Genomic DNA, 21,332 nt, shown 5'->3' with positions numbered 1-21,332 from the left:
CAGCCCCTCACCCCAACGGTCTTTCGCCAGTCCCTATTGCCAGGGAGGGCTGCTCATCCATACTTCCCTTTGGGGTTAGGCAGTTGTTTGGTGGAGGGCCAAATGGCAATAATCAGTAGGCCAAAGGATTGGACAAGCTGGTGCTCTTGTGAATCAGGGTAGCACAATGGCTTGAGTCCAAGGATGCCCTTCCACTATCACAGGTGTATACAACCTCTTGGACTTGCCCTGCAGGCTTTCCCATTGGGGCCCTAAGGCTATTTTGGCCATGCCACGCCCCCCCTCTACATCTGATATCAAGTGTAGGGCAGGCAAAGACCCTGCTCAGCCAGAAGGCATTTGCAAGCGCTGCCCTTTGCAAAGGGCATTAAAAGACCCAATTATCGGATGATTGATGAGTTTTGCGAAGCCCTTTTAGAGCTTCTCACAAGATCTGCCGTCAGCTGATGTTTGGGTTTTGCAGAGAGTTTTTGCAGTTGTGCATTTGCCCACATGGTTTGATTTCAAACATGAAGGCAAAAGGCCACTTGATGCCACTGTAACAGGTGATTGGTGGGTGGCCTTGTCAAATTGGCCTGCAAGAAGTGGGGGTGTGTGTAAAGATTTGGCCTAGTGGTCGGATCCAGTTCTCCAACCCTGATCCTAGCAGATAGTTCTTAGTGCTGCTACACAGGTTATTTCTGACCGAGCAGAAGAGTGTTTCATTAGAAGTCTGACCCCAACTCCAGAGAAATTCCTTCATTTGTACAATTTCTTAAGACCATTCTACAGCCCACTGCGGTTAATAAGCTACAGCCCTATATTTTCCTTTTTTACCATGTTGCTCACACTTTAATAGAACCCCTGTTGCATTCAGGTGCTGCACTATGAAAAGTCTAGTGCTTGAACAAGGGAGCAGAGAATCTTCTGCTCACAATCTTTTGGATTCAAGCTGATGAGTTTAATTTTCATACGTCCACTGATGTTCCCATATAACTATTTCTCCACAGCAAATTGCGGTTCCCCGAAATGATGAATGGACACGTTTTGGTCGAACTTTAGCAGAAATTAATGCCAACAGAGCTGATGCAGAAGAGGAGGCAGCGACCCGAATTCCTTCCTAGGTTGTTGAGGTGGGGGGTCTCGCTGTGAATTTGGGGATTGGTTATAGAGGGCTTCAGAATAGTAGCATGTGTTAAGTATGCGGCTGAACTTGAAATTTAAAATGTGGAGTAAACTGTGGAGTCGACAAGTGTATAAAGGTCAGTGAAATTGATCTTGCAAAGTTGCTTTTTAATCTCTGAATCACCACCCTTAATCTGATAGATATAATTTATTATTTACCCTGACTTGGCAAGGTGTATGTTCTACTGAAACACTAACCACGTTGAATATTTAAAGTTCAACTTTCAATGGCATATAACTATTTCAGAGCAATTTAAGTTCTGTAAGTTTCTGAACAAGGGCTTTTCCAAGTCAAACTGACAGGCTATGCTGTGGACATCAATCTCTGGGGCACTGGGAAAGCGTTATGGCTATAGTACTCTTAATGGCTTAGATTTGTGCATGCATCTGTTCACAGTAACCTTTATCCTAATTATTATATAATAGGCTCCAGGCTACAGTGGTAGGTCATGTATATGACTAAAAAAATCTGTAAACCCTTTTTTGTAATGGAAACTTTCTAAAATACCTGCTAAGTACTTTGGATTTTTTGTTTGTTACATTTTTGCAGTAGAGTAAGAATTCTTTATAAATAAACATTACATGGCCTCTTTTCTCACAAGCATCTGTTTAAAGACTTGTTTTTCAAGAGTTTGCATTTTCAGAGGTTTGTGCAGGGGTGAGGGGCTGCAGGAAAATAATTAACTTACAAACTCCATTTCTTTTTTTAAAAAGTATCTTGTGCCTATAATAAAAATGGATTTGGGATTTATTTTGTAATTCTTCAGTTTACTTGATATTGCTCATGTAACAGTTCTTTAAACTAAAGCAAAAAGAATGTGCACATGAGGGAATTCATACTTTCAAAAGCAACTTGTCCATTTTTTCTCTAGGACTATGTAGTAGGTGCGGTATTATCTTACTATCACATAAGATCAGTGTAAAGTTCCACATTATTTGATTTATTTTTTGCACATCAGTTTCTTTCCTATGCAACAATAAGATATACTTTTTTAATTGTTTCTGAAATATCTGCCTATAGGCTTGAAGCTATTTTTTAAGGATTCTGGATTATTATTTTTAGTTGACTTTTTACTCCCATAGGTAAAAAAGCATGCTGTTTCTACTGATGAATACTACTCAGAAAATCCAATTACCAATTCTGATATTAAATTCTTGGTTATTCTACCAAAGAGGTGATCTTTCTATTGTGACATTACATTAAAGGCTGTATGATTACTGGAGAATAATGATCACTACTTTTTCTCCTATTTTATAGAGGAACAGGCCTTGCTACAGCAGAGCCAGCGTGACTTCTGCTAGGACAAATCCTGTCTCTCTAACCTGTTGAGAGTGCTTTGACTGTCAACAAGCATGGGTGGAGGGGATCTGATTGACAGTGTACTTGAACTTTAAAAAAGCTTTTGACAAGGTACTTCCTGAGTGAGCTTAGCAGTTATGTAATAAAAGGAGAGGTCCTTTTGTGGATGAGGAGTTGGTTAAGTAGCAGGACGTAGATAATATTAGTAAATTGACAGCTTACTAATCTCGAACAGAGATATATAGAAAGTAGTGTTCCCCAAGGATTGGTATTGGGACCTGTGCTTTTAAACTTATACATAAATGATCTAGAGGTAGGGGTGAGCTGTGAAGGGGCTGTGGCGATCACACAGGGTCCCCAGACGTTTCACCGTCTATTGATCCCTGTGCCACCACTTTATTTCTCGCTGCCACCACCCAGGCCCTACCTGGTACAATACCGAGTCCAGTCAGGGTTAAATTGGAACATAAACTTCTGTTTATTTATTGCAGTTTAACAACCGTGTGGTTTCATAAACGGTATTGCTCAATTACAATCATGGGGTGCCTATCCAGACCTATAACTTCCGCTCCCTGCTCTCACTCACTAAACCACCTCTCAGATTTTTACTTGTTTTCCTAGCTCCTGTTCCTGACTGAGCTTATTTCGCTACACTAACTCAACCTACCCACAGACTATCTCAATTCACTCCCACTCCAACCAACCACCCAACTCCCAACGAACTCCCCCTTTGCCCCTCCCAGAGCTGGTTTTATAGTCCCTCTGACTCCACCCCCCTGAGTCCTGATTGGGTAACCCGTTTAACTATTTCACCTCCAGCACTCTCATATGTTAACGTCACAGGGGCCAGGTTTGCTGATGGTACTTAATTGTTCAGGGTCATTAAAACAAAAAAGGGTGTGTGAAGAGCTGCAAATGGCCTCTTCAAACTGAGTGAATGGTTGGTAAAATGGCAAATACAATTCAGTGTAAACCGGTGGAAAGCAGTGTGTGTTGGGGCAAAAAAATCTTAAGGTCACATGGAGTCTGAACTGGTGGGGTTGGGCCAGAAAGAGACCTTGGGGGTTATAGCCGATAGCTGGATGAAGCCATCGACTCAGTGTGCAGCAGCTGTGAAAGGCGAATCCCATGCTAGGAAAGAGACTGGGGAGAAAAACTCATATCATAACGCTGTTATAAGGCATTCTGGTGCAAATGCATTATAGTAATGTGTATGGCTCTGGTCGCCTCACCTCAAAAAGGATATCGTACATTTGGGAAAAGGTTCAGAAAGGGGCAACCAACATGTTTGAGGGGCTGGAATGATTCCCCTATGCAGAAAGTGTGTAGCAGTTGGGACTTCTTGGAGAAATGACAGTAGTTAAAACTGTGGAACTCACTCCCACATGAGGCAGCGATGGCCACCAAATGAAATGGTTTTAAAAGAGGATTAGGCAAATTCATGGAGGAGAGGGCTATCCTAGCTTCTAGCTAGGCTATGCTCTGCCTCCTCCACCAAAGCCTGTATCCTGAATACCAGTTGCTGGGGGAGGGAGCTTGCACCATTTCTTCCCAGCAAACATTTTCATCTTTTTGCATTTCTTCACCTCTTGCTGCCTTGCAGACTATAGCAAGGTTGTCCAAAAGGATAACTTAATCCGTTTGCTTCCTATGGGGGAATTTAGCTTAGAACACAAAAAGAACCCTGTCATTCTTGGTTTTAATAAATTTTATTGTCACATGATTTTTAATAAAACACTTTCCAAAACATTCTGTACATTTCAAACTATTTAGAACCGCAACACCTGTTTCTACAAATGCAGTTGCATTTCAATGCCATGATAATGTCTCTGTACAAAGTTGTACAATATGTACAGTAACATGGAGTGCAAGCTGTGCTAAGCCAAGCCCTAGTTACTTATTCTACGCATAGAACTTAAAGCTTGAATCGGTCTCCCGTGTGCAAATGATTAGCTGTGTTTTGGATAGAAAGGAGTGATTCGATGTTGGTGCTCCATTCAGCTAGAGCATCATGCAGCTGACTGGAGGAGCAGAGCCGCGGCTGTAGCTCTCTGTCCATGGCACTACTTTTTAATCTGGCTCAGGAGGGAGCGGCTGCTTTGGGCTGCGCTGAAACGGCACCTGATTTAAACTTTGGAAGAGAGAGGCCAAATTTGTTCTCTATCCCAGCAAAAGTAGCTGTTGCAAGTCGATATCCACCTATGTGGTCGGGATTGGCAGGAGGAAGGCCGGAGATTCGAGACTTGGGTGTAGGTTCTGAGCCGGAGGGTTTGCTGGTAAGGAGGCAAAGAGAAAATTAGAGTTCAGGTTTCATCAGCAAAATGCTATTTCTTTAAGGCAGGGGTGGGGAAACCTGCGGGGCAAATCCTGACCTACCTGGGAGTCCAATATGGCCTGTAAGGCAATTTCCTCATAACCACTGTGGAGGGGGTGTTTCAGTTCTGCTCTGGGTACTGCTTTGCTAGCATGTTCCCTGTGGGGGACGTGCTGCTGAAGCAACCACACTATCGCAAATCAAATTCGACAGGTGAAACCACCCCCACCCCAGTCACCTGACACAGAATCGTAGAGCTGGAAAGGGACACCAAGGGTCATCTAGCCCAACCCCCTGCAATGCAGGAATCTCAGCCAAAGCATCCATGACAGATGGCTCCATCCACCTGTCAAAGTTAGCCCATGGGCGAATAAAGATTTGGACCACCTTACGCTAAGACCACAGTGTCTCAACCTTACGCTAAGACCAGTAATGAAAACCGGAGTGTTGAAGAGTAAAGATTATATTCTAGGTTGCTGAACTCTCCTGTTTATATTTAGAAACACAATTTAATCTAAATGTGCCAGCCATTTTTCACCAACCAAGAAGGGATGCGGCAACCCATGGTTCTCCAGATGTTGTTGGACCCCAACTTCCATCATCCTTGCCCATGCTGGCTGAGGCTGATGAAAGTTGCAAGCTGAACATTGTATCAAGGGCCACAGGTTCCCTGCGCTTGGTTTAGAGCAGGCTTCCTCAACCTCGGCCCTCCAGATGTTTTGAGACTACAATTCCCATCATCCCTGACCACTGGTCCTGCTAGCTAGGGATGACGGGAGTTGTAGGCCCAAAACATCTGGAGGGCTGAGGTTGAGGAAGCCTGGTTTAGAGGATGGTAAACTGTACTTACATGCCTCCAAAATCAACATAGAGCCAGCGCTGCAAAAGTTCATAGGTCACTAGAGTGACGCCAAACTGGGGTGAAGATCTGAACACTCGTGCTGTTGAACAGAATAAGCACAATCTTTATTGAGCAGGTATTTATATGGTTGCGAGCCTTGGGACTCTCTAGTCTTCTTTAAATTAAAACAGAAGTTACAAATGTACCCACCCATCCCACCTCTTTTCCTTACCTGCGGCTCCTTTCCAGAAAGCTGCGGGGCCTTCTTCTCGAAGTATCTTTCCAAAGCAGTCAACAACTCCATTGTACGTCGTCTGACCAGCGCGAGCCGCCACTTGCAGTCTCGTCTTGATGACATCAGCAGGGGTCACCAAGGAAGCAGCAGGCACGCCTTTTCAGGAGAAATGAGTGTTTAGTTTAACGCAAACAGAGACGGGCAGAAACATTTCTAACGCCAAAGAATATGAATACGAATAACGGCTGAAGTCGCATTTGTAACAAAACCAAAAGCCAACGGCAGCTTCTCCTTTCCTCGTGTGCAGCTTAACGCTTTATGCCAGAGTACATTCAATATAATTATAATAATAGCTTGTTATTTACATGCCGCCCATCTTACTGGGCTGCCCCAGCTGCTCTGGGCATCTTTCAACAAGTAAAAAAAATGAAATGCAGTAAAACATCAAACATTAAAAACTTCCCGATACATGGTTGCCTTCACATCTTCTCAAAGCCAGATAGTTGTTTATTTCCTTGGCATCTGATAGGAGGGCGGTCCACAGGGTGGGTGCCACTACCGAGAAGGCCCTCTGCCTAGTTCCCTATAACCTCACTTCTCGCAGGGAGGGAACCGCCAAAAGGCCCTTGGAGCTGGACCTAAGTGGCCAGGCTGAATGATGGGGGTGGGGCTGTTTAGGGCTTCAAATACCCACGTGGCAAAATGTACTCTGGCATAAAGTGTGAAGCTGGTAAATAACCCATACACAAAGTCACACAATCAGCAATGATCGGACACCATGTATTGTGCCTGTCTGAATGGCAACAGGCCTGACAGATCCAGCAATGGGATGGGGAGCAAAGGCTAGCAGAAATCTCTGAACAAACGCCTTCCCACTCATGGGCACAGGAAAGAAGGACTGCGCCATAAAATTGCTTTCTGCTTCAAATAAATGCTTATGTGAACTATTTTAATGGCTTCTCCTTCAAACAAGTTGCAGATGAAGTGAATTTTGGCTCTCCCGAAAGAATAATTTTGAATTTCAACCTCTAAAACACACTCTTGTTCTTATATATGATGTCAACTCCTTCCCAAATGAAGGAAAAGCAGACAAGATAATTTTAAAAAACTTGCCTCTGTATGTTTCCTTGAGATTTTAAACGCCAAGCCTCCCACATTGAGAGCTTTGAAACAATCGCAACTCCCCTATCGAGGCCAAGAGCACAAATTTGACTACAAGTTGCTGAGCTGCATTAAGCTGTTTATCCACATTATGCAAATGTAATTAGCTCTCGTCAAAATTACACTACCTCCCACCAAGGATAAAAGTGATCAAATTTAGATTAAGCTAGATACAATAGTGTATTAGCTTCCTATCCTTGGCTCTGATGAATATTAACGACTGCTAGGAAAGGGGACAGGTCTGGCAAGTGGGGGGGGGGGGAGAAGAGGTATGTGAGAGAAGGGGAGCTGCCTGCAAATCACGCCGTAAAATGTTACCTGCGATAGCACCAGCTGCAAGCAGATTAAATCCTCCCACGCGGCCATTTTCATCTGCAAGCATCAGTTTACAATGAGCGTACACAGGAAAATAGATTGCAGAAAAGGGAATATCTCGGAGGAAACATGCTTTGGCACCCTGTCACGTGAATAAGGGGGGGAAAGTGCAAACAAGTTATAGACACACAGGATAAATTCAAACTGCCTCTACACACAAGGCTCTGGGACTACCCAGGCGCAAAGAGGGGGATCTAGATGACTCCCCAGCCCCAGTCCTGAGATGTGGGCAACACCGGTTTGAAGCCGCCTTGTGGTTCTGTCTATAGTATAGGTACATTATGCTATACCCTGGGGTCCAGCCTTTTTGGTGGTGGCACCCTGGCTGGGGAATTTCTTCCCTCCTGAGATTCAACTGGCACTCAATTGCCTATCTTCCAATGCCAATTTTAAAATGTGCTTCTTTTGCTAGGCGTTTACTGGCGATTGCTCGAGTTGAGCGCTTTCGCTGCAGTATTGCTGGGGATGTATTTGATGCCAAATCACGGGCGCTTCGCCAAGGATGTCCCAGTACGTTTCTGAGCACAATTCAAAGTGTTGGTGCTGACCTTGAAAGCCCTAAACGGCCTCAGTCCAGTATACTTGAAGGAGCATCTCCACCCCCATCGTTCTGCCTGGACACTGAGGCCTGGCTCCGAAGGCCTTCTGGTGGTTCCCTCCCTGCGAGAAGTGAGGTTACACGGAACCAAGCAGAGGGCCTTCTCGGTAGTGGCGCCCGCCCTGTGGAATGCCCTCCCAGGAGATGTCAAGGCAATAAACAACTATTTTACTTTTAAACAACAACTGAAGGTGGCCCTGTTTAGGGAAGTTTTTAATGTCTGACGCTGCATTGTTTTTAATATTCGGTTGGAAGCCACCTAGAGTGGCTGGGGAAACCCAGCCAGGTGGGCGGGGTATAAATAATAAATATAAATAATTTTATTATTATTATTATTATTATTATTATTATTATTATTATTATTATTATTATTTTTCTTCATCATCATTATTATTAAACCAAAAGTTTGCAACATTTTAAGTACTGGCTGCATTTTTGTATATCTCAATATATTTATTTTCTTGGGTGACCCAACCTGGGTTCGTGAAAGTGAGGGCAGGGGCAATGCAATGAATAAAAGACATGCTTGCATTCCCTCCCACTCCACCTGCCACGTCTGAACAGGAACGTCTTGGCTGAGAAAATGCTATTGTGGCTCCGTGAACAAATATTACAACTGAGGGTGCAGGGCTCTTTACAATGCGGGCAAGCGAAGAAAGCTGAATGTGGACGAGCAAGAAAAGACCCAATGCTCAGACCGTACGAGTCCTTGGCTGCAGGATCTATTGGAGATGCTCAAAGACTTATAAGCACCAATCACCCGCAGCCGTCAGACTGAAAAAGGAGAACCACCACTTTGGTCGAAAGCCAGAATGCTTTGTTGTGTGGCAGTGTGTGCAGTGGACTTCGTTTGGGCTTCGTTTATGGCCGCTGTCCTTCTGAATTCTATGGGCAGGAGAGTCTACTTGTGATGATCCAAATGATACCTCCTATCATCAGTATGTAGCAACCTCTCTACTGCCACCCTTGGAACAGGCTCAGCGCCGATAGCAAAATCGGTAGATCATGAGACTCTTAATCTCAGGGTCATGGGTTCGAGTCTCACATGGGGCAAAAGATTCCTGCATTGCAGGCGGGTTGGACTAGATGACCCTCGTGGTCCCTTCCAACAGTACAATGCTATGATTCTAATGGTCAAGTCCATTAGCACAGCTTGTAGCGGTGGAATCAAAGCCATGCACGTTGTCTTTGTGCCCCCCCTTAAACCCCCAAATGATTTATAATTTGCCTCCTAAATCCATTTGCTCAATTCAAATTACCGTATTCGCTCTATAAGATGCACCAGACCACCAGTTTTTGGAGGAGGAAAACAAGAAAAAAAATATTCTGAATCTCAGAAGCCAGAACAGCAAGAGGGATCGCTGCGCAGTGAAAACAGCAATCCCTCTTGCTGTTCTGGCTTCTGGGATAGCTGTGCAGCCTGCATTCGCTCCATACGACGCACACACATTTCCCCTTACTTTTTAGGAGGGAAAAAGTAAGTCTTATAGAGCAAAAAATACGGTAATCTGGGATTCATTTTTAGCAACCCACTCAGACCCTCTTTTAAGACACTGTGGTTTAAAGGGAAAGGGTGACAAGGAACAATACCAGCCACCCAACTGCAGCGAAATCTTGCTCCGTGTATTAAAACGCCTTTAGGAAAATGCTATAGCTATGCGGTTCCTGATGTCCTAACTTCTGGATGGAAGCTGCCACTCCGGAACCAAATTCTGTGCACAAAGAAACGTGTTAACACTGTTTCTCGGGAGCCCAGCTGCCTGCCTCTGCCGAATTTACGTATTAGTCTCTTGCCGTCATGAAGGGTGTCGGAAGAAATAGTCTTCCGAGTTTAAGAAAACTAATAGCTTCCGCTCCATTACCTCTGATCTGTAATGATGGAAGTAAGTAGACCTGCAGGGAAAGGATCTGTTTACTGGCATTCTGCTAAAAGTACCGTACGGTATGGGCCTCGCTGGGTTGGTTGCGGGTTTCATTCCTCCTCCCTCCCTTCACAAAACGAATTCATTATTGACAAATCCCATCACTTAACTTCTTAAAGATCTGAATTCTGCTAAACTACACTACTGTTTTGCCGCCGCCGTGTGATTAAGACAAAGAGAGCAGCCCGCTGTGAATGTAACAATAGAGATAGCGGAGACACGAAATAAATGCTAAGGCTATGTGGGCTGCCATAATAAACACAAAAGGGAAAGGCGAGGAAACTTTTTCTCCCTCTACAACACACCCCACCACCTCTTCCCACTGAAACGATCTGTGCCAGAAGCCAGCGGGTCCCCAGAGCCATGACTCCCTACGGCTCGGGATAAAAGCCCGTGGAAGAAAGCGAGGGAGTGTTTTTGTACATCCCACTGCCACTAATATAAATGTGGGTTTCTCTCTATTTTCAACCATGGGGCTACCCTGCAGGCAGAGATTGTTTTCAAATTTGAAAAGATTTATACACACACACACATAAATCTGAGCGAGTGGAATGTAGAAAGAGAGAAAATACACACCTTGTAAAGACCGAAAAGCCCCAAGTCCTTTAGAACGGTGAGGGCTCTAACTTTCGGCCCTGTGGTGATTTCTCCTGCTACCTGCAGCCGAATCTTGACAATCTCCAGGGGATTCGTGAAGATGACCTGAGACCCTCCTGCCTGCGAGAGCAGAACACAACACAATGTTAAGCGATTTCCCACCCCAAAGAACCCCCAAATCCACACGTGATCTTTCCAACTCGCATCCACATTAAGTATCAGGCAACGGCTTTAGGCAACTTAAGGTTTGCTTCGCTAGCTGATATTCTAGGGATCAGAGCTGCTACAGTTTTTGCAACTGATGAATATTGAGAAGGCATTCAAAAGGGGGGCATCGCAAGGAGGGTGGGGAAACACAGACATCCACTCTCAGCCTCCTGCTTTTATTCCGATGGTCCTCCGCTTAGCTGGTTCTGTATGGTGTGTTTTAGTTCAGAAGACAAATATTCCCCAGCCCCTAAGCCAATCCTGTAACTCTACTGCCGCCCCTGGAAAAGGCCCAGCGCCGATTGCAAAATCGGTAGATCATGAGACTCTTAATCTCAGGGTCATGGGTTCGAGTCTCACATGGGGCAAAAGATTCCTGCATTCCAGGGGGGTTGGACTAGATGACCCTCGTGGTCCCTTCCAACAGTACAATTCTATGATTCTAATAAGCTGAAAAGCAGTATAAAATCTGTGTCAACCATCACAGAATGTACAGGCAGTTGAATACACTGACCTGCCTTTTTTATTTGTATAAATGTGTTTCTATGGTGTTTGTACATTGCGTCAGAGCAAGCTGATCGGGCGCCTTGGGTGGTGCACGTGCCCTGCGACCGGGTGCGGGGCGAGCCGAGGCAGGATGCTCCACGGGGCCTCAGAGGAGTCTGCCTGTCTCCTCCCACTCAGCTGCCTGTGGGGACCCAAGCCACCGTGTCACTCCCAGGAGAGACGCGTGGCTCGGGCGCACTGCAGGCCCCGCAGTGAGTGCCACCCAGCATTTTGTCACCTCACCCCCCGCAGTGGTGACACCCAAGTCGAACCCCCCCCCCACCGTACCTCCCCTTCCTTTGCCCCTGTGTGCAAGGGAAGCAACGAGTAAAAATTAATAACAGTGACAACAATAAGATCAAATCAATCTTTATTATGGTCCAGAGACCCAACAAATCGTTACAAAGCAATGCACAATTCATACAGCCTACCTCCAGGTTAAACAAGCATTTTGTTCAAAAGATAGGGATCATTGGTTCTTGCAACCACCGATAAAAACTTTGCCACTGCTAATGCTCTAGCGTTTGTCCGGTCTTCCAATAGGAACCTGACATAGTGAGCCTCTTATTTTCCCGGGAAAGGTACCAGCAAGGGTAATATCAGTTCAGCCCTGGCTTGCTCATATTTTGCACAGCGCAGCAAAATATGTTTTATGGAATCGATGTCTTGAGCACACGAGCAAAGTCTGTCCTGGTAGGGGACTTCTCTCAGCCTGCCATCCAACACTGCAGAAGGAAAGACGTTTAGTCTGGCTTTGGTGAAAAGCCTTCTATAATTTGGTACTGTCAGGTTTTTAATGTAAGATGTTAACTTAAAGACATGCCTATATTGTACTCCTACTGCCAGTGGCCTACAGACTGTGTGTGATCGAGATCGCAAGTCACTGTGTGCATTATCCCATAATCTTTGCTTTAACGTCTTTGGGCGCCTTCATAACCCAGTAATACAGTTGGGGGGGATGACAGATCAGTAGAGGTGGCTTTTCTAGCCATGGTTTTCTGCCATTTGCTGACAAACTCCTTATTGGTCAGGTGTTGGTACAAACCCTTCCCTAGATCAAACGCTGAAATCCTGAGCCAATGTTTTAGGGCAGCCCACCATGCTTTAGTTGAAATTGCAACAATAAACAAATGTCTATTATGCCGTGCTTTCCTTCTTCTTGGTACGGAACAAATAAGCAGGTTTTTCAGTTGGTAGGTGGAAAGTCAGAGAACAGCTCACCCAGTCTTAGTGGGGTTTGCAATTTTGCACGCAGCCTAACACAGGAAAGCGCATTCTGAAAGCGCAGACAACCAGAGGCACGTGACTGGCTAGCAGCTGCTGATGTCACAGCAGCAGCAGAAGTGCAGTTCACTAGCCAAAACCACCAGCAGACATGGCAAAGCGACAGATAAAGGAAGGAAGAGCATTCTACCAGGAGGTGGTGAGGCTGTGGCAACCAGCACTGTGCATGTACACAGCTGCTGAACGGAGGGGCAGACTATCAATGCCACCAAGGGTGACCCTACACTCAAGCCACTGGACTCATCGATGGACTTCCTCCACTAACGTGGAACAAAAGACCATGGCGGAATAAAAGACAAGGGTGAAAAGGCCCGGCTATCACTGCGTCTTCCGTCAGCTTTGACCGGTGGCCCCACTGGGACCTTCTCTGGACAGGGAAAGCCTAACTTCTGTTGCCTATGTTCTGGCAAACTCTAGGCTGGATCTCTGCAATATGTGGGGCTGGCCTTGAAGCGAGTTCGGAAAGTGTAGCTTCTGCAGAGTCCAGCAGTTGGACTGTCGACCTCGCAGGGCAGCCTAAACGTATAGCACCAATTCTGGCACGACCGCACTGGCTACCGAATAGTTTCTAGGCTCGGTTCAAAGGGCAGGTTTTGCTCCCGATACTTCGCCGCCAGCCTCTCCCAACAAGAACCAGCCGTCCGAACTCTGCGATCATCACCTGAGGCCCTTCTCTGCTCCGAAAGAGGTCTGTAGGGTGGCAACACAACAGCACGCTTTGATTCGTATAAATGTGCGTTTTAGGTTTTTATTGGGAGAGCTGGCTGTTTCAGCGTTTCTACTGCATTGTAAGTCGCTTTGGGTCATTTCTGAGAGCAAAGTGACTAAGAAATGTAAATAGGCCCCATTGCTGCTGGAAGGGAGCATTAATTGCTGTTGTGCTTGTCAGTGTTTAATGATTTTGAGTGATGGCAAAAGGTGAGCTGAATGAAAATTGGCTTTTGCTACTGTAAATAATTGGCAGGGCTCTTAGGCTTGACTAGGAGAGCTTTTTACCATTTAAACTGGAAATTCATTGTTTCAGAGTGAATAATGGGCACACCTCCATTACCACATCTGTTACAGTAAAAATTATATATTTTTTTAAAAATAAAAAGGTGCGGGGGAAGATACAGACAGAAACAGATTGATATTACCAGTTTCCCCAGCCTGGGTGTGACACAAATTCAACAGCTGTCAAGTTGTTTTATATTTCATTAGCAAGAGCGCAAGTCCCGTCCCTCACAGGAGGTTTGCTGCATGAACCGCTCTCTCCCAAGTTGTGCGTTTTAACCTCAGACATTCACCAAGCGGCATTTCAAAATTTCACAGGGCGATTCAACGTGACAGTTTCGCTCCAGAAGCATGTAAACGTACTGGGAAGTGACATGTTTAGACTTTCCCTTGGCCCGCTATAGGTTTAACCACCCTTCACTTCTGGAAAAAGTGCAGGGGTCATCGTGGGACAGACGGCTGGACCGATCCGCCTACTCGGAAGGGCTTGTCTGCCTTAACCAAAATTAAACCTGGATGTGATGCTGGCTGCGACACTTCGTTTTAAAATTATAATAATAGGCTCTGGGAAATGGGGGAGGGGGTGGGTTTCACCAGCACAGCACCACAAAAGAAGAAATTTAAAACCCTTTCCTCCACAACCATGATCTCTCGGCAGTGTCATATACCCCTGCCATCTCTCCCTTGACATAGGTCATCCTAAGGGCAACCAAGGTAGTTTCAGTGCCTAAAAAGGTAAAAGCTAAAGGATCCCTGGATGGTTAAGTCCAGCCAAAGGTGACTATGGGGTGTGGCACTCATCTCGCTTTCAGGCCAAGCACCCACCCACCCATCATGATTTGCAATATATCGCTAGGTCAAAAATTACGAAACCAATATCATACTTTTGGTTTTGGACAATATCTCGCCCAGCCCTAGTTGTGGGCATTGTAGTCAGCAGTTTGTTTGAGCTGGGTAACTGATGACACACACTAATAGCATAAGCATTTTGCAAAATATTTTCTCTTCCCCTCCCATTAGAAAAAACAAGGCAAAACTGACTTGAAAGGTGTAGATTTGTTCATTGAGTCATTAAAGATATTTCTTGTAGAAATCACACACACACATGCACATGCACACGCACACACACACACACACACACACACACACACTTTAAAAAAGGAATAGAAATTGAATTTGGCCAGGTTAGTCATTTGAGATTGGTTCACCGGAGTTTACTGTGGTGCCTGTATATACAGGAAATTCTGTTTTGCAAGGCGTTGTTTTGTTTTTATTTTTAATCTTTTAGAAATTAAGAGTTCCTGCAGGGCTGGCAAAATAACCCTGTAAAAAAAGCCAAATAGATCAATTCATAAACATTTTTATTTTCGAAGGAGAGGGAGGGAGAAGCCAATCACGGCCCAATTAACTTCCCCAGTTCCTTTTGTGGAAAGCGGTTGAAATGGTGTTTTGCATCTACACAAACAGCAGCAAGCTCTTTAAAGGGACAGGATTTCAGAAAAATGCAGTTTTGACTGATGGAACCTGTATCAGTAGCTTCAGGTTTTTGGGGCTTCAGAACCGTGTTGAGGGCCTGAGAAGCACAATGTAGCTTATTTCTTTTAATTAAAATGCACAATCTTGTCTAAGGCTCAGTGATGAGGCCGCAGTCCCAGGCTGTCATGTGTGAGGTCAGAGGGGAAAGGCACGGAAAATATTGCAAATTCCGACTTCAGCCAATTGCTCCACCACCGAGTCCCTCACAGTGAACTTTCAAAGCACCTCTGAAAATGTGTGCGCTTCTTTCCTGCCTGCGCACATGACTAAGTGTGCGGTCACGAGTCCTGCACGCAACACTATTCGATGTGTCCCAGAACACACACCCCAAAAGTGGCAGGACTGCCTGCTCTGACAGCAACCGTCAGCTGCTTGAGGGACTACAAGGACTTAGGCTCATTCTCCTCCCTATTCCAAGAGGTGACTGGTGGCGTGCGCACATCTCCAAGTACTTAGGGGAAAGGATCTGGCCGCAAGAACTGCAGCACGCAGAGGGCTGCACTGACCAATGTCATGTTAACCAGACCAAGTTCAAAGCTGACATAGGCTTATCTGCTTTGCTGCTATAGACCAATTTACTTCAAGGATTGCCTTAGATGTGTCCACTTGTTCACTTTGGTCTGTGGAACTCGCACTTTTACAAGTGCCACACAATGCCCGTTTCGCATCTGTGACGAGTCATTCCTTCAGTGTGGCAGCATCTGTGCTATGGAACTCCCTGCCACTTGACGGTAGGCAGGTGTGGCTTCACTATTTATTTATTTTTACACGCTGGATGAAAAGGTTTTAATTTCAGCAAGCTTATCCAGACACACAAGTTAGTTACACTTATTTTAAAAGCTTCGCTGATTTTACCTTGGTTTTTAAAGATGGTTTTATGCATCTTTGATACTGGTAAATTGGAAAAATAAAAATGCGGCTCCCATCTTTGATTGAAGATTTCTACAAACTCGCAACATATGAACATCTTGCATATAAACGAAGACAAATTCAACGATATTTGGAATCCATTCTTACAAATACTGTAATAGGTTAAACACGGGTTCTGTTTCTCCTTTTCTCTCTTTTATTTACGTCTCACCATGTTTAGTGCACATTTAATTATGTACTTTTTGAACTTTAAAAAAAGATGTTTAAAATCTTTTTTTAAAAAGATGGCTTTATGCATACTTGTTTTTAACTGGCTTGCATGTTTTAGTCATGTTGCATATGGACACTTGGGGGAATTTATTTTTCAGCGAGATGTTTATGGATTTTCTAAAGAAACAAATAAAGCCATTGCATTAGCAGAAACACTTCTTCCTGTGTAAATGGATTTTTTCGTTCTGCCCCCCCCCCTTTCACTTCCCCTTAATCTACTCTTGAGGGGGGTCTCCTTACACTCAGGAGCAGATTTAGGTATGTGCAAGGGGGGGGGCGGAGAGGGAGGGGAAGTTCCACTGCATGAGAGTAAGCCGTTCTCATTGTGCAATGACTTGACTGGATTAATCCAAAAGCCCAAAACTTCCCATCCTGGATCAGTGGCTGAACTGTGGAATAATTTGTTCCAGAGTTTCATTCCTTATATTAAGTGATGATCAGTGAAGGTATTTTGTTAAGGTGGAACCGGAAGCCCTCTGGACAAGGTAAAGGTAAAGGACCCCTGGACTGTTAAGTCCAGTCAAAGGCGACTATGGGGTTGCGTCACTCATCTCGCTTTCAGGCCAAGGGAGCTGGCGTTTGTCCAGAGACAGCTTTCCGGGTCATGTGGCCAGCATGACTAAACCGCTTCTGGCGCAACGGGACACAGTGACGGAAGCCAGAGCGCATGGAAACGCCGTTTACCTTCCTGCTGCAGCAGTACCTATTTATCTACTTGCACTGGTGTGCTTTTGAACTGCTAGGTTGGCAGGAGCTGGGACAGAGCAACAGGAGCTCACCCCGTCGCAGGGATTTGAACCGCCGACCTTCCGACCGGCAAGCCCAAGAGGTTCAGTGGTTTAGACCACAGCGTCACCCACATCCCCGTCCCTCTGGACAAACATGACTTGACTCAGGTTCTGTGTAGCATGTAGCATAATACTGGCACTCAACAAATGCCCCACTGTAGTAATGGCTATGGTAGCAGCATGGGTGTTATCACTGCTTTAGAAACTGAAATTTATTAAGGAGGGGAGACCAAGGAAACTTGGTTCCAAACCCTCAGCAGGGAGGGGGCGGAACACCCTGAAAAAAAGAATCTATGCAGACATTCTAAGAGTGCATTGGCATGGCTGTGCTATAAACAACGGCCCCATTCAAATAGAACGTCCAAATAACAAGCCCGATACAAGCCCAGCTATTCGAAAACGGTTCCTAAATTATGACAGACACCTTTTGGGGCAGCAACATGACAAATTCAATCCTGAATGGAGGTTATTCATACAGATCAGGAGCACGAACAATTCAAGCTCCCTTGCTTAACCTTAACGTCATGTAAAATAAAGTCTCCACGAGGAACAAATGCAAAAAAACCCTCAAGCTGACAGCAAAGGTTATGAGAGAAGAGATGCAGTCTGAGATCCCACAGCAAACACCTTTTGACATGCCAGAGGCGGAAGGAAATGCACAAGTGACCCTGGAAGAGGAGACCTCTTGCCCTTTCCAATTCCACCCGTGAGGCACAAGACACAAAGGGGGAAGGGGGGGGAGGCGCCTCAGCCCTGCCCCCAACACCCGCTTCCTCTTGCTGAAAACAGACAGCGTCCCGGACCAAAACTTTTCCCCACACTGAAAACATTGTCCTTTGATGTAGACTGCTCTTAGGAGACGACTTCTAGGTGCTCACACTCCCTGCTCCCAGCTAAGCTCCAGAAATTTGTGCTAACTCTCTCAGTCAAGTGCGCATTAAGCGCCCTCTGCTTTTAGGGATCTTGGGGAATTTTTTTCCCAGCACATCACTCCATTCTCTCAATGGGGCTTCTTACAAAAAAGGATGCACTGTGTGCCCTGGGCCGCTCCTTGCAGCCTGACAAGTACAGTGGTACCTTGGGTTACAGACGCTTCAGGTTACAGACGCTTCAGGTTACAGACTCCGCTAACCCAGAAACAGTACCTCGGGTTAAGAACTTTGCTTCAGGATGAGAACAAAAATCGTGTGGCGGCAGCGGGAGGCCCCATTAGCTAAAGTGGTACCTCAGATTAAGAACAGTTTAAGGTTAAGAACGGACCTCCAGAACGAATTACCGTAAGTACTTAACCCGGGGTACCACTGTATATGGAATGATGCTGTGGAAGTAATAAAGTCCCTGCCTCCCTTTTTTCCTGTTTCTTAAAAACAGAAGCACACAGGGGAGATAGCTAGGTGATTCCACTTCCATACAGCTGATGTCGGTCAGCTACATCGTCCTGCCCCTTCTGGAAATATGGCCACTTCGAAGACGCCGTCCACAGAAACCAACAGCCCTGTTCCAATAAAAGGAATCCCTCCCTTCCTATCCCTACCGCACCTCTCTTGCGATTCCCCCCCAGTTCCGATGGGGGTGCCCACTCCTGGTAGGGTCCAACCTGGCCACAGTCCTGCATGCATCACTTCCCTTTCGGCTGTACTAGAATCACGCACAACGTGAGGCTGCCTTTGAAAAGCACTTAGGAGCTCCAATACATGAGGAATGCAGGCGCTAAAATCTCGACTGGGGCAAGGTGCTGGGATCATGTGGCCCCTTTTATTGCGCCAGCTGTTTCAGAGTGCAATTTAGGGTGCTTTGTTGTTGTTTAGTCGTGTCCGACTCTTCGTGACCCCGTGGACCAGAGCACGCCAGGCACTCCTGTCTTCCACTGCCTCCCGCAGTTTGGTCAAACTCATGCTGGTAGCTTCGAGAACACTGTCCAACCATCTTGTCCTCTGTCGTCCCCTTCTCCTTGTGCCCTCCATCTTTCCCAACATCAGGGTCTTTTCCAGGGAGACTTCTCTTTTCATGAGGTGGCCAAAGTATTGGAGCCTCAGCTTCAGGATCTGTCCTTCCAGTGAGCACTCAGGGCTGATTTCCTTCAGAATGGAGAGGTTTGATCTTCTTGCAGTCCATGGGACTCTCAAGAGTCTCCTCCAGCACCATAATTCAAAAGCATCCATTCTTCGGCGATCAGCCTTCTTTATGGTCCAGCTCTCACTTCCATAGATTACTACTGAGAAAACCATAGCTTTAACTATACAGACCTTTGTTGGCAAGGTCATGTCTCTGCTTTAGGGTGCTAGTTATTGCCTATAAGAAGCCCTAAAATGCCCTGGGACCAAGAAGAGAAGACTTTCTTTTAAATAGATATTTTATTTTTAAAAAAACATCTTTACTGGGGAAGCGCTCAAACATTTGCCTTTCTGCAGCGGATTGGCTCAGAGACATTTGTGCAGGTAGCGCTGTTCTTTTAGTACTTGGGGCCGAGGATGTGCAATTCAGAGCCAAAAACCCCTTAGGATTCCTCGTCTGCTACCCAAAGGGAGCATCATAGCTTAGTGGGAGAGCAAAGTTCCTGGGTTCAAACCCCAACATCTCCACATACGGCTGGGAAATACATCTTTCTGAGATGCTCTGCCAGTCAGAGTAAGCAATGATGAGCTCAGCTTTTGATGTTCAAATGTTCTCGGTGTGATCATTAGACTACACTTCAGTTTAAAATTCCTTGAGCAAAAAGGGACAGAGGTAGCGCTTAATGAAGACTTGCCCATGCTAGGAACATGTTTTGGTACAAAACGCTATTAAGTTAGTAACCCTAATAATCAAAGTTCATTACTGAAACAGAAATCGCTAAGATTCCTTACTGAACACATGTCTCAGCAGGGGGGGAAATAGCCTAATGAATGCACACCTGAAAACATCCTCAAGCAATTTTTTTTTAAAGGAACTCAAGTCTAATTTAAAATGTGCATACATTTTCATAAAAATTATACTGCCGTTAGGCTGTGTGGGCTTCCTCATGAAACCACAGCAGCCCCCAGCAGTTTATAGCTGACGTGGGGGGGGGGGCTGGTGGTGGGAAGTGGGGGGGGGGGAGAGAAGTCAGCAGATGTGTCAGGCCTTTGAATTACATTTATTTGCGGGGTTGAGGGGTCTCTTCCATATAACTGTAGCTGCTTCTAATGGGCCTTCAAAAGCGAGATTAGGTTCTCTCTGGGGTACGGCTATAACTCGCTCAGTTGTTGCCTTTCCCAAACGTGGGTTTGTACGCTGACAAGCGAAGGCTGGGGTATCTACAGGGCTGCCATTTCTAATCAGGGAGAAGTAGGAACAGCATCACTCCAGGGCTGCCTCTTTGAATTCGGAGTTTGCAGAGGTCAACAGCCTCATTGCCCATGGTTCTGGTGACAAGCTGAAGGGATTTCCATCCAGCCTGTTCAACAGGAAGTTATTAAGAGTTCTCAGATCCAAACCCGAGGAGGGCTCCAGACTCTTTGGCCACAGCTGCACCATACATCTAAAGCATTATTACAGCACTTTGGAAGAATCCTGGGTGCTGCAGTTTGTTAAGGGTGTGGAAAGTTGTTAAAGGTAAAGCTAAAGGGGCCCCTGACCATTAGGTCCAGTCGTGCCCGACTCTGGGGTTGCGGCGCTCATCCCGCTTTATTGGCTGAGGGAGCCGGCGTACAGCTTCCAGGTCATGTGGCCAGCATGACTAAGTCGCTTCTGGCAAACCAGAGCAGCACACGGAAACACCGTTTACCTTCCTGCCGGAGTGGTACCTATTTATCTACTTGCACTTTGATGTGCTTTCGAACTGCTAGGTTGGCAGGACCGAGCAACGGGAGCTCACCCCGTCGCGGGGATTCGAACTGCTGACCTTCTGATCAGCAAGTCCTACGCTCTGTGGTTTAACCCACAGCGCCACCCACTACGCCACCGCGTAGTTGTTAGGAGAGCCCTATTCCTCTCACAGAGGTACAGTTCCCAGAGTTCCCTGGAAAGAGGGACTGGTGTTCAAACCACTCAGCTCTGTGATGGGAATACGGTCATACCTTGGATCCGTTCCAGAAGTCCGTTCAACTTCCAAAATGTTTGGAAACCAAAGCGTGGCTTCTGATTGGCTGCAGGAAGCTCCTGCAGCCAATCAGAAGCTCCCTCGGACATTCAGCTTCCAAAAATAGTTCGCAAACTGGAACAGTCACTTCTGGGTTTCTGGCGTTCGGGAGCCAAAACTAAGCTGTTCGAAAACCAAGGTACGCCTGTAACTCTCAGCACCCTTCTCAAACCATGGTGCCCAGGATTCACTGGGGAGAAGCAGGGTTGCTTAAAGTGACGTAATAGTGCTC

The 21,332-nt window shown here is 45.9% G+C and overlaps 2 protein-coding genes across 10 annotated transcripts in view; one reads left to right on the top strand and one right to left on the bottom strand.

Annotated features, from left to right (window-relative positions):
* DYNC1I2 (dynein cytoplasmic 1 intermediate chain 2) overlaps window positions 1-1,765 on the top strand; it is a 37,484-nt gene extending 35,719 nt beyond the window's left edge. For all 7 annotated transcript variants that reach the window (XM_083468608.1, XM_083468612.1, XM_083468609.1 and 4 more), the window contains one exon: window positions 990-1,765. In XM_083468608.1, coding sequence (XP_083324734.1) covers window positions 990-1,103 — 114 coding nt within the window. In that variant the 3' untranslated portion in view covers window positions 1,104-1,765. The remainder of the gene's footprint in view (window positions 1-989) is intronic.
* Window positions 1,766-4,154: 2,389 nt separating this feature from the next.
* SLC25A12 (solute carrier family 25 member 12) overlaps window positions 4,155-21,332 on the bottom strand; it is a 64,110-nt gene continuing 46,932 nt past the window's right edge. For all 3 annotated transcript variants that reach the window (XM_083468575.1, XM_083468576.1, XM_083468577.1), the window contains 5 exons: window positions 10,487-10,627; window positions 7,334-7,472; window positions 5,852-6,010; window positions 5,629-5,719; window positions 4,155-4,737 (listed from right to left, as the gene is read on the bottom strand). In XM_083468575.1, coding sequence (XP_083324701.1) covers window positions 4,545-4,737; window positions 5,629-5,719; window positions 5,852-6,010; window positions 7,334-7,472; window positions 10,487-10,627 — 723 coding nt within the window. In that variant the 3' untranslated portion in view covers window positions 4,155-4,544. The remainder of the gene's footprint in view (window positions 4,738-5,628; window positions 5,720-5,851; window positions 6,011-7,333; window positions 7,473-10,486; window positions 10,628-21,332) is intronic.

This window comes from Podarcis liolepis, assembly GCF_965112155.1.
Source record: "Podarcis liolepis genome assembly, chromosome: 1".
NCBI classification, from domain to species: Eukaryota; Metazoa; Chordata; class Lepidosauria; order Squamata; family Lacertidae; genus Podarcis; species Podarcis liolepis.
Note: the sequence above shows the minus strand (reverse complement) of the source record. Positions and strands in the feature narration are given on the sequence as shown.